The 12,363-nt window shown below is 37.9% G+C and overlaps 1 protein-coding gene across 1 annotated transcript in view; it reads right to left on the bottom strand.

The window, feature by feature from the left end:
• Positions 1 to 1,200: 1,200 nt before the first annotated feature.
• Positions 1,201 to 12,363, bottom strand: part of LOC113735303 (uncharacterized) — a 41,720-nt gene continuing 30,557 nt past the window's right edge. Inside the window, exons 47-64 of the mRNA XM_072083258.1 lie at positions 12,215 to 12,345; positions 11,623 to 12,123; positions 10,723 to 11,532; positions 10,515 to 10,588; positions 8,560 to 9,010; positions 8,373 to 8,459; positions 7,736 to 7,888; positions 7,393 to 7,577; positions 6,223 to 6,759; positions 5,904 to 6,081; positions 5,668 to 5,810; positions 5,437 to 5,563; positions 4,766 to 4,987; positions 3,821 to 4,177; positions 2,917 to 3,075; positions 2,506 to 2,793; positions 2,137 to 2,407; positions 1,201 to 1,590 (exon numbers count right to left, since the gene is read on the bottom strand). Coding sequence (XP_071939359.1) covers positions 2,255 to 2,407; positions 2,506 to 2,793; positions 2,917 to 3,075; positions 3,821 to 4,177; positions 4,766 to 4,987; positions 5,437 to 5,563; positions 5,668 to 5,810; positions 5,904 to 6,081; positions 6,223 to 6,759; positions 7,393 to 7,577; positions 7,736 to 7,888; positions 8,373 to 8,459; positions 8,560 to 9,010; positions 10,515 to 10,588; positions 10,723 to 11,532; positions 11,623 to 12,123; positions 12,215 to 12,345 — 4,556 coding nt within the window. The 3' untranslated portion in view covers positions 1,201 to 1,590; positions 2,137 to 2,254. The remainder of the gene's footprint in view (positions 1,591 to 2,136; positions 2,408 to 2,505; positions 2,794 to 2,916; positions 3,076 to 3,820; positions 4,178 to 4,765; positions 4,988 to 5,436; positions 5,564 to 5,667; positions 5,811 to 5,903; positions 6,082 to 6,222; positions 6,760 to 7,392; positions 7,578 to 7,735; positions 7,889 to 8,372; positions 8,460 to 8,559; positions 9,011 to 10,514; positions 10,589 to 10,722; positions 11,533 to 11,622; positions 12,124 to 12,214; positions 12,346 to 12,363) is intronic.

The following is a 12,363-nucleotide window of genomic DNA, read 5'->3' as shown; positions in this document are numbered from 1 at the left end:
ACAAGAATTGAAATTATTTCAATTCCTAATTCCGATTTCTTTTTACCAAACGGCACCTAAGTCGAATCGAGCTTGGTTTAGTAATCATTTGAATTTGATTCGTCCAACTTGTCAAACTATATTTTGAATAGCGTTTCATATTCAACAATATTTATTAAAAAAATTCGCTCAAAGTCAGTTTGACAAAAAAATAAATCAAATTTGAACAAAATTTCAATCCTGTTGAAATAATCAAACAAGATTAAACACTAGCATATTTCACTTGATTAGACTTGTTTATGCCCTTACCTTTGAGCATGTTCTAATACACAACTAGTAAGAAATAAAACACACAATTATCAATGTAATCAGCTCCTCCCTTTTCTCCATATACGGCCGTGAGAAATATAGACACAATAATTGCTCACTTAAAAATGGTGGAAATAACAGGAGACTGCTTGGTACAGCAACTCAGCAATTCTTTTGTCTCCGCAAGAAGCATCATTATTGGCAACTCAAATATAACTCAATTTTTTTGAACTCATTATTAAAACATGAATTTTTTTTTATAACAAAGAAGATTTTATTACTAAATTTGCTAGAAATCGTCCAGCATAAATCACTCAACATGATTTGGATATTAAGTTGTAGTGGGAATTATTTGTGACTGATTGCAACTTGCAAGAATAGCGTTTTGCAGTTGCTCCTCAGCCGAGAGGGACGCTTACTTCACCGTCACTGTACATCTGCAGCCAACCCTGAATTGACTTTCATTTTACCCGTAATTTTTGAGCTTCATAAAGTTGATGTTTACCAACAATGAACCATCTGATCCATCCCACCACCACCAAACAAAAAAAGGCAACATGAATTGTTCTGCCCGAGAAATAGCCAGGCCTCATTTTGAATGCTTGATTACCATTAACCCCCAAATGATAACAATAACTGTACTACACATGTCAGCCTGACATTGTCAGATATGTCCCAGCTATCACGCTTTTGACATCATAACTACTCAGAAAGAAAACGAACGATTTCCTTGCAGACATCCAATAATGATTGGACTCCAGCTTTGCATAACGTAGCAGCCGATATACCATCTCAGTCACACTACCAGTCTTACATATTATAGTTCAAATTGCAAATACAATCTGCTCCATCTTGCAGTAGATGACAGAATAAAGAGCATCAATAACTGGCCGGAAAACAAGTACAGGATCCTGGACAAAGAAGACTTCCAGATTATCTGGGAAAAGTTTCCACATGAGTTACCGATGAAACAAGAGGCATACACAATATGTCTGCTGAGGAGCGAAGCCTTGCTATATGGACCTAAAAGCCTAAATATAGACATTAAGATTACATGGCATGCAAAATGGGCGGCTAAAGCCATCCAATGCCCAGAATATATAATGGGAGGTAGAACATGTCCGGTAGTTTCTAACCTAAATTATCTTCATGTATTGCCATCTATGTTATGTACAATATTTATACCCATAAAACACATAAAATGCACCCTACAAATACCAGAATCTGGAAGCCCATCATTGGGAGTCCTTTCAACAATACGGCTCTTTGACCTTTTCTGCCCTCAAGCCAGAACTTACGCACCTGCAACCCAAAAACAATGGTGTCATACCCTAAACTCGTGTTGATTGGAACTTATGCGTTTGATGAGATCCAGATTTACAGTAATATAAGATGCACTATCAAATTTAAGCTTCCGAGCTTCATCTCTAGTGACATTGTTTTAGGCCATTTTTGGTGACATAAAACTGAAATACTTTGGACAGAACCAAGACAAATTGATGTTTGAAGCGTTAAAAGACTTTACCAGGAAGACATTAGATTCTACCCGTATCACGCACATATGCCAGGAAGCAGGATCGTCGCTTGATGTTCAGGTTATTAATATCAATGCTAAAAAAAAGGAAACCTAAAACCAAGTTTTTAAACTTCATGCCAAGAATTTTAAAAGATTCCAAATTTAGAAGTCTGGATACTGAGGCAAGATTCTTAACATCCTTCAAGGACAATTTGGCAACATGGCCACCCCCAAAAAAATACAAAAAAAATACAGATTAGCTGATACCCAAGGATAGTGTGGAATTGGGTGGATTTCAGCTTTAGAAAACAAAAGAATAAAATGTAAATTACCTTCATAGTGATGCAACTTCTTGCAAAAAAAGCAATAACTGAGCAGTCTTCTAGATTGCATGGATGACCAGTAACAACTTGCACCATCTAATCACATTAACTATTTTCTTTTTATCATTCAATGTTCGCTAGTTCCAAATGTAGAAGTTAATGGTACTGATGCAGGCAACTGTTGGGGAGAGGAGACGCAAACTCCATCTTTTGAAATTACTTCAGAGGCCATATCAGCAGTTGGAGAATATGGTTTTGTCACTTTCCTTTCACGCAATGCCTGGAAGATGGGAGAAAAATTAAAGATGAAACAAAGAGAACGACCACAATATGATCAAGGAAATTTATCTACAAACTCAATCAAAACACAATCTGCACCTGAAATTGACTTGGTCCATATGTAGACCTTGCTTGCTCAATTGAAGTATAAACCTCCATTGCCTGATTGGTGTCATGATTACATTTTATAACACGAACTTGATCCTTTGCCTCCAATGATCTACTCTGTAAATACACAACAAGCCGCGAAGGTGGAGCACTTGCATGATCTTTTTTCCCATGAGTCAATTCCATTGTCACAAGGTCATTCCAAGCTACATCCCAAGAAACCGAACAAGGATCCCTTGCTGGGTTGAACTTCTTTTGAGCAATAATGTTGAATGGTTGCTAATAAATTAAGCAAGATGACGTGAGTATGGAGCCATCAAATGCTAGATAGGATTAGAAATTTAGTCAGGATTAAGATTTCTTTTGATATCTACCAGGTAGTTTGATTAAAGTTAAACTTACTTGCATCAAAATCACCCTTCGATGAGTAATAACAACAATTCGTCCCTTTGGAAGTAAGAAATGGTCTTCATAGGCATCCGTTAAGGCAAATTTTGCACGTACTTTGAACAGATCAACTTGGCTGAAAAATGATCCAGATTCTGCTAACTGCAACATTGCCTAATGTTTTGACAGAAAGCATACTCAGATTCCCAGGGCACTTCAAATTCGAATTAGCATGACAGCATTCTATAGAAAACTGATATCTTATGGCCCAAAATTGAATGCTATGCAGGGAAAACATGAATGAGCTCTTTTGATAAGCTAGTCAAGCACAATACACATTACAGTGTATAAGGACAGAACTTTGGTTTTTCTCCTATTAATCTATCTTTACTGCACTTTCTAGATATTTCACATATTGTTCTATATCCTCGTGTTCTTACCCCCTCCACCACCTTTGCACACCTAAATCTGAAATTCCCCCTCCCTTTCCTGTCCTCCTCCCCACTCCCAGAGACATTAACCAGCTTCCTCTTACTTGCCTCCCAACCTACTCTAACATCATTCCAATACCCAGGCCCCCCAAATGCAATATTTCCCATGCCTTTGCATCCACCTCCCATCCACCACACCTGCAAAAGACCCACTGAAACCTCAATCAGAAAGCACACTGAGACAGACCATATCCTTGCCAAACCACCCCATGCACTCAGCATTATAACAGAAAACCTTCCTTCCCATACCAGTGAAAAGCCATCAAGAATCCAACACTTTGTAATCACCCTCATCTGCACAATCTTTTCCATACCTCTGCTTCCTAACTACAACTCCTTGCCCAGATTTGGGGCATGGAATGTTGTTTGCTTCATAGTACAAAGGAGGGTTGTGGAGGATGATATGAGCAAGGCAAAAAGCAAAATACCTGTCCCTGCGCTTTGTATTCATCATATGGTCGAAGCAAATTATCACCATTAATTGCCCGAGGTAGCCGCCTCCTTAGGAGTTGATCTTCTGATGCAATTGCAGATGCTATCTTCATCCTCACAGCATTGGCACCTTCGGTAGTTTTTGATAAAAGATCTAAAACCCCACTAACAGGTTGTGCAGCAGCACCTATTAATCCTTTCCCAACACCCTGAACAAAGCCCTCAACACCTGAAGCTTTTGCGCCTTCAAGAGGCTTTGTTAAAATGCCAGTGACTCCACGGAAAAGGCCTTTAGCTAGCGCACCACCTCCATCCCGGATAACATCACCGAAATCCTCTACCCCCTTAGCATCCTGTAAAAACATGTGCATTTTGTGAAATGAATGTAAACAGGTTTTTGGATGTACAAAGTCACACTTCCAGCTTGCATAGGGAATTTTCACACTAAGAATGCATGTAAACCCAAAATATGATTTACATTAAAATTACAACAAAATTACTTCAGATTCAAATAGAATAGCATCGGCAATGGATAATTACTATCAAAATATCACATCTCATGGAATGCAATGTAACAGAAATGGGCTTTAGATCACTGCAAAAGTAGATGCACCCCAACCTCTACCATGCACATTAAAAACTACCTAAATTCTTCAGTTAATATTGAAGCCTTCATATGTATTACCATCCCATTCATCACACCATCTGGGTCCAAGAGAACTGCCCTCTGTTTAATAGGGTAAATATGTACTTAGACGTATTTGTTGCTCTTTTTTCATAATGTGAACGACTACTTTCATTGACAAAATCCACAATCTAAAAAGGTAACAGAGGATGTTGGTTGCTAAGGATTCAGAGTCTTAGATGCAAGTTGTTCTCAATAAGATCTTCAATATTACCACCATGTTGCATAACAATGAAAGAGAGTATTCCTGATGAACCTGTCTTTGTCGACTTTGTATAAATTTTTTATCCATCGACAAGGCTGCAACACCTTTGCTCATATGTCCAAGTGCACTACTAGCATTGCCAAGTATATCAACACCCGAGAGTAGCTGAAAAGGCTGGCTGAGAAGATCCTTTTTAATGTTTGAGATGGCATTAGCAACAAGAACACTATGCTGCAGGCATACATTTTCCAAGAACCGCTCATTAATCCGGACCTGATTAAAAAGTCAAATTATTGATCTCAGTCAGCTGCCAACAGTACCCAGCACTTTGCATGACAAGAAAGAAATTATATCAACTGAGTGTTCCATATACAACCAGTGAAGTCATATAGTATGGAAGACTGCTTAAGCAGTCCAGAGCATTCCAAATCAATTTCTTGTGATCTTGAAAGAGATTTATAGTAAGAACAAGAGTGTACTAGCTTCCCTCCTTCATCTTCCTCTTGTTCTTACTTCTTTAAATCTCTTTCAAGATCGCATACAACTCAATAACTTCAAGAATCTACCACCAGAAACACAAGAAGACTGATTAATTAGCTGAAGGTTTCATGTTAGAAACCAACAAATAAGGAACCAGTCACTAAAATTTGGGAAGAACTGACAAGCTTACAAGACATACCATCCAATTAAATTACAAGATCAAGCAGGAGCAGAAACTTAACTGGCATATTTTCCATGTTTCCAAGTGCAGTCATCAAGCTTGACCAAAAACCAAGGACACCAACTGGGCGCTGACTGGGGGACATAGCCATAGTAACCTTGAATCGGATCTCCGAGAAGTTTAGAACACTGTCAATTTGAAAATTTCCAATTACAAGAAAGTTCACAGAAGCAATGTTGGAGATTTTCTGTACACCTAAAGATCCAAAGATCAAAAAGTAATGTTTTAATACCCAATCTGGATGATAGGATCAACTGAAACAGAAGTGCTCTGGGCATCAGATAACTGACTAAGATTGGCCTGCTGGATCATTCCATGAATGCGCCATATGATCGGTTCAGGGATGTTGATCAAAAAAGCAGAATTTTCAGGTCCCTGAGAGGATGTTAGTACGTACTCAACCATCAGTAAATATCTTGGTAATCACTAGAAAGACATAAAATAAGGAAGCTGTATCAGATCACTCACCTGGAAACCTATATATGGATATACATGTAAATCCAACGATCCATTTGATTGCTGGGTGAGGGAAAATTTTAAGAGATAATCATTCTCCTCTCCTATTCGCTGTGACCTGAAGAGAACTGGCATTGGAGTCAAAGGCAACTGATTATCCACCTGGATCCCATGCATTCTAATTTTGAGCCTGCAGTAAACTAATTTAACATTAATGGTTTGTGAAGATAACAGTGCTTAGTTACTACGTGAAAGCATCTAGTAGAAGCTATGAATGCCCAAACAGCGAGAAATACCATTAACCTTGTTAGCAGTCACCAGAACACATTACCTACTGATTCCAGAGCCAAGTCCAGTTGAATGAGACAGCAAAAGATTCTGGACCGACATATATAATATCTCTTCAGGTGTATGATCAATTATAGACAAACCAAGCTCTGAAACCTCAACAATGAAATGAAATTCACATTCTGGGGTGGACATCGATTGCTGAGGCTGCAAATAATTTCCAGAGATGTGTAACATAGAAGAGGAAATGCTATTGAAAGTTGCAGAAGATTCATTTTCAGGCATCCAGTCGCTGATTTTAACAACATTTGTTTTCTCTTCTTTCAAAATAGTAACGCGTAAAGTGAATATATTTCCTCCATCAACATGGATAGGCTCATGATCAAATATCTCATCGATATTGTACTTCTGCGATGTGCCAGAGTCACTTCCATCTACTAAGATTTCCAACATTCTTTCCCTATCAAGATCTTCCCATGAAAAGCAAGTGGATGAATTGGGCAGAAGAAACTTCCATGAATCACTGGAACCACCTACTTGCCGAAAACGTATTGGCAAAAACAAAGACCGATTCTCAATCCTGCAAAATGAAAATTAGCAATTATTGAGCTCCTACTATTCACTGCAGATAACAAATCATAGAGAAGGGTTGGAAAATCGTAATTCACATCACATAATTGATGATTGAGAAAATAAAGATATATGAATTAAAACAGCTTCAAAAGGAAGCTTTTAGAACTCATTTTTTCATCCAAAAGGAAAAAATTGAGGCCTATTTTACTACTCATTTCAGCAGAGAAAACAAAAAACTTCAAGTTATAAAGTTTTCATCATGTTATTTTATGAATAGTAGACTTCCCATCTCCGAGAACTATTCTGGACTTTCCTCCCAATACAAGTCTCCATTTTCAATGAATGAGCTGTGTTTTGCATTTCTCCCGACCATTTACCCAAAAAAAAGAGTGGTCAAAGCTATTTTTAGCAGGATCAGAATTTAAACATCAAAACCACTTCGAACATATACTCATTAGCAAACTTAGGCAAATTAGGCAAATTATGCAGTTGTAGGACTCTATGTCCTATAAAAGTTGTCAGCAGAGGCAATCTTCATTCCAATAAACAAAGGTACAAACATATCAGATTTTTACTTGGTACTGTTTGAAGAAACTCTTAAGAAGCAAACAGTGATGCAAAGAAAACAAGATGACAGAACCTGTAAGGACTCGAAAAGAAATTTGGACGGAATATAGCTTCGTAGCGAGAGCCCTTCATTCCACTTCTAACCTCAACCCTGAGAGGCATTTGCTCTGTTCCAGTTTCACTTCTCAAGTGAATAGACATCATCCCCTCAGTATTAACACTAAATGGTGCACTCCATTCATATCCATCCAGCCGCAACTGGTTTTGGCAAAGACAAAGAAAACATGATTTGCCGTGGGGAAGACAGAATAGTGTTCAACATAAAGCAGACATTATATATCTATCAAGGGCTTGCTGATTTTTTCCGTTTAATATAGGTTTGACTAAGTGGCAAGAAAACTTTTGCTACAACCTACCTTTAACAATTCCACTTTTGTGGAGTGCCAACCAAAACATTTAGGAGTATCACTAGGATGGATCCATTCTGTAGACTGAGTATCACATTGCTGCAGGCAAACACTGCACCCAACTCTGTTAATGAACAATGTATGTGGTTGAAAATGCACAACCTGCATAATCAAACAGCTCATACTATTCAGTCACAATTTAAGCCAGAAGACACTGCGTATGAAACCAGCACTCTTTACTGAAAAAAATAAGTACCAAGCTAGGAGATGTAGAGTACAGCTGTTGTCTTTTTTTACATTCTTATCACATACATCTAAGATAGCCAAAGAACAAACTCACCAACAGCTTGTAAAATGGTCTCATTTGATCAAAATATCATGATTACTACCCAAAAAGGAATGAAGTTATAATTAATAAGGCTATATCATACAATTTCAAGATACAAATTCACTAAAAGGCCTTGAATTACCACTGGCAAATCAGTAAGGTTCTACGGTAACGACATAAACAGATGAAACTAGTCATACCTTGATCTATAAGCAAATTTAGCAATAAAAACATGAAGGTAAATCGAGCACTTAAGTACAGTTTGCCACCAGGTTGCAGAGTTAGAAGCCAAAAAATGATGCACATGCAAAAGTATACCTTTGTTCTGTCTGACGTCATGTTCAGCAAAGCTGAAAGCTTATAATAATATCCTTCAGAACCAAATGCCTTTAAATCAACTCGTTGCTGTAAGAGAAATAAAACTGTATAAGTGCCGCTTGTCATAAAGAAAAAAGACGAGCTTTAAAGCCATCTAAGAGACTTTGACAACATTTATCCATGTTACCTTTTTCTCCAAATCAAGAAGAGATATCCCTGCACTAAAATATTCAGATGAACGAAGAGCAACAGAGATCCCCACACGTGGGGACAGATAGTTATCATTCCGTGACGAAAACAGCATTACACCACCACGGCCAATATAGTCTTGAGGAGAGAGCATGCTGGGTACCGGACTAGTGTCTTCAATTATTTCAAGCACTTGAACATTCTTCCGTGAACTAATCTGTCTCCCAAGCAATGAACCAGGAGTTGCTTTCATGGCTATTTTTGCAGATTTAGCTTTTGACAGTGCAAGAGAATCCACATCTGCGCTCTCCAGTGGTTCAATTTCCACTACTTGATATGCTAATGATAATGAGGTATCATTGCTAATCCAATATGGGACAAAAAGCCTTATGGTCTTTGGGGAAGCATTTGACCCCCCAATGTCACGCTCAATGCTTACTCGCAACCTCCTGCACATAATCAGGCACAATAAAGCTGCAATAGATCAGGTCTCAATCAAATTACCATGTAAAAGGTCCAACAATTTGCAAGGACCTGAAAAGGCAGGAACTGAAACTGACATTCAGAATCTGTTTTTGTCCAAGATTGGGCAAGCCTGTTTTACTCATGAGGTGATTGTTTTGAGTATTACTGAACAAATATTTATCAGAGAATGAAGAACAAGGTTTCAAATTAAAATCATCACAAACCTAATTTAAGCAACAAAAAGGCTATGCATTAAAATCGTTGGAAGACCACTTAGTGATCCTTGTACTCAAGAAGCTCCTTTTCTATCTTTGCTTAGGAGTAAAGCTAGATCTTCCTTAACGTCAGCTGTCATATTAAACTTTGATGGACCCCGCAGTTCTGAACTACAATGAAGAAGAAGACTGCCAGCAGATATCTTACAGGCTACCAATTTGCGAACATCAAGCCACTAGTAGATGCTGCATAAGTTTTATTATCGTATGTAAGTTATCAAATTTAGAATCACCTACTTCCAAAGTCAAAAGAGGTCATCCAATCTTATAAAAAAATCCTTAGGATAAAAAACAAGAAATCCATATGCAGAGCAGCATCCCCAGAGAAAAAAATTAGGACTTTTCAGAAGAGGAACTTATACACAAAGTAGCATCCACAGAGCAAAGAAATTAGCTCTTTGTAACAAATTGATCTCCAACCAAATCAGCCAATGTTTTTTGTTACATCCAACATAACATTGGCCACTGGATCTTGTTATTGGAATCTGTCAAAACATATCATTCATTTTCCTTAAATAAAGTTTGCTCAGGAGCAATACTACACATAAAATAATTATCTAATATGTCTTTTCCTATTTATGTAGTCAATAGTCCAATGTAAAGAAAAGCCAGATGTTAACTGGGGGAAGGAAATTAAGAAACAAAATCACATAAGCAACTGGCTTAAATTCCTGGTATCTATGTTTAGTCACATGCTGAAAATGTTCGATACATGGTGTAGTAAGTTGCATAGATTAATCGTGCTCACAATCCGTAAAAGAAACAGTAAGATAGTAAAATCACAGGATTCACCTACACTTCCAAGTGTTCTTCTACAGTAAGAAAATCAGCAGGAAAACTGAAATTTTATGTGCTTGACCTGTTCTTTTGCAAACACATTATTGGATCGAATCATCTTGTATTCCTTTTTCTTGAACCCTTCCTGGAGCTTAGTATTAACTACCACAGGTTTGGAATTACTTACGGGTTCAGTAAATACAATAAAATTAGAAGAATACTGAACATTGCATAATTGACAAAACTATCAATCATAGAATCTGGTGTATTGACTACTCTAAAAACATCGTCAGACAAAACCGAATTTCCAAACATCAAAAGGCATTAAGATTACATCGCATGGCTATTTCCAATACATCATTCCCACTAACAAATAAAAATACTTCACGGCAATTACACACACCTTTACCCAAAGAAAAGTTTTGGAAGAACAAACCTTTTTCTCTGTCTTTGAACCATCCAAAAAGAAGCAGCATGACTATTACTAGCAAGATCCAAAATGAGAACATCCTGCAATACAAAATGAAGATGTGAAAGTGAATTAACAAAAATTATTCACAAGATAATAAAACCTTGTAGATTGATTATTATGTGGACCATGAGGAATGTGCATGTAACGACACATTGAAAATCGCAATTCACACCTTTTCTGCAATCCAACCCCCTTGAAGAAACAACTTAAGGTATATTGGATTTCGTATGTCAGCATGATACATATGCACAGTTCCACGGGATTCTATAAAGCCGCGCTGTCGCTCTATGTTGTTACCATCTTTTATTTTCTCCCAAATAATGTATTCAGCTCCACAAGGAAGTCTATTTTCCAATTTCAAAGGAGAACTAACTGACATTGTCCAATCATAGACGGGGGTGTTGAGCTCCGTATGTAGAACTGATGCATCAGTACCAATACTCAGCCAAAAATTTTTACCACCAGTGCCAGGACAGCAGAATAGTACATCTTTCTTCTCAAGCTGATCTAACCTCAATGGAGAAGTAGATATTTTTGCCTCCTTCATAGTATTCTGTCGAGCAGGTACACCTTGATCAGCAAATGATTGATCCTTTCCCCAGACAGAGGCGGAACCTTGAACCACTGAATGTCCCCATGCATATAGAGTTTGAGAATCATCAATCCATGGACGAACTTGCAAACAGCAATTAGAATCTCTGGACATGCTTCTCCAAGGTAAAATAGTAGCAGAACCAGGACTAGTTGCATTAAAAACATCAGTAATAGCAGCAACCTGATCATTAACTTGCTTCCTTGTACGGGTCCAACGCCTTCGGCGGAATTTATGAAGATTGGATTTTGTAGCTGAATTTGGTGGCCATCTGCAATTGTGATGGTCAGGCCCATATGCCCAGCCATCATCATCAACACAATAAGACTTGTCAACAGTCCATGTTGATGCCCATGTCCATCCAGGCGGAATGCGAGGTTCAAAGAAATCCTAAAAGTAAATCAGATGGCAAAAAATCAAATGGACGGAAAATGAGATCTAATGCAAAGTGTATCATCTTGCAAAGTTATAAACACTCACATCAGATGAATATGAGAAATCTCTACTACTCCAACGCCTGGGGCCATCGTCTCCCAAACTAGGCCTGTGATTTCCCCAACCAGATGGATGATACCATTGATTTTGGAATACTTCTTCCACAAAAACATTAGCATTGCTTCTCTGAAGGTTTGGATCACGAGTTTGACCCATAGAATAATGGCATATTGAGATGTCCAACTTTATATCCGAATCATTTATAACTGTTGCAAGACTCCTCAAAACAGCATGTTTTTTTCCATTTTTCATGAGTACTTCTACAGCCATGAGATCATCCTTCAAAGTTCTAGTAATTACTGAGAGAGGAAGAGAAGACCGAAAACTCTCCCAGGAACCTTCTGGAGCAAGTCCCACAGAGAAACCTATATCTCTAGCAATATCGCTGCCTCCTCCCCGATCACTTTCGAAGTTTGAAACTATTTTCCCTTCATAATAAGAAGCAGAAACAAGAACGGATCCTTGGTAATCATCAGTGTCTTGGCCCTGAAGAAAACAAGCATAAGAATACATAAAGTTCACTAACGATGCTTTCCCAAATCCAAACAGAAAGACTGATAACATCAATTAGACTAACCCTTTTCTTAAGTGGATAGGATACAGTGTTCTGAAAATCATAAGCTTGATGCAACATTTTGACTGAAGCAACCTTCTTCAGAGTACTTGCACCGTGTCCTACAGAAAATGAAGATGCACCTACAACCTCACCTGCATTATACCAGTTAA

The sequence above is a fragment of the Coffea arabica genome, chromosome 3c (genome assembly GCF_036785885.1).
Source record: "Coffea arabica cultivar ET-39 chromosome 3c, Coffea Arabica ET-39 HiFi, whole genome shotgun sequence".
Taxonomy (NCBI): Eukaryota; Viridiplantae; Streptophyta; class Magnoliopsida; order Gentianales; family Rubiaceae; genus Coffea; species Coffea arabica.
This window is presented reverse-complemented; position numbering and strand designations above follow the sequence as displayed.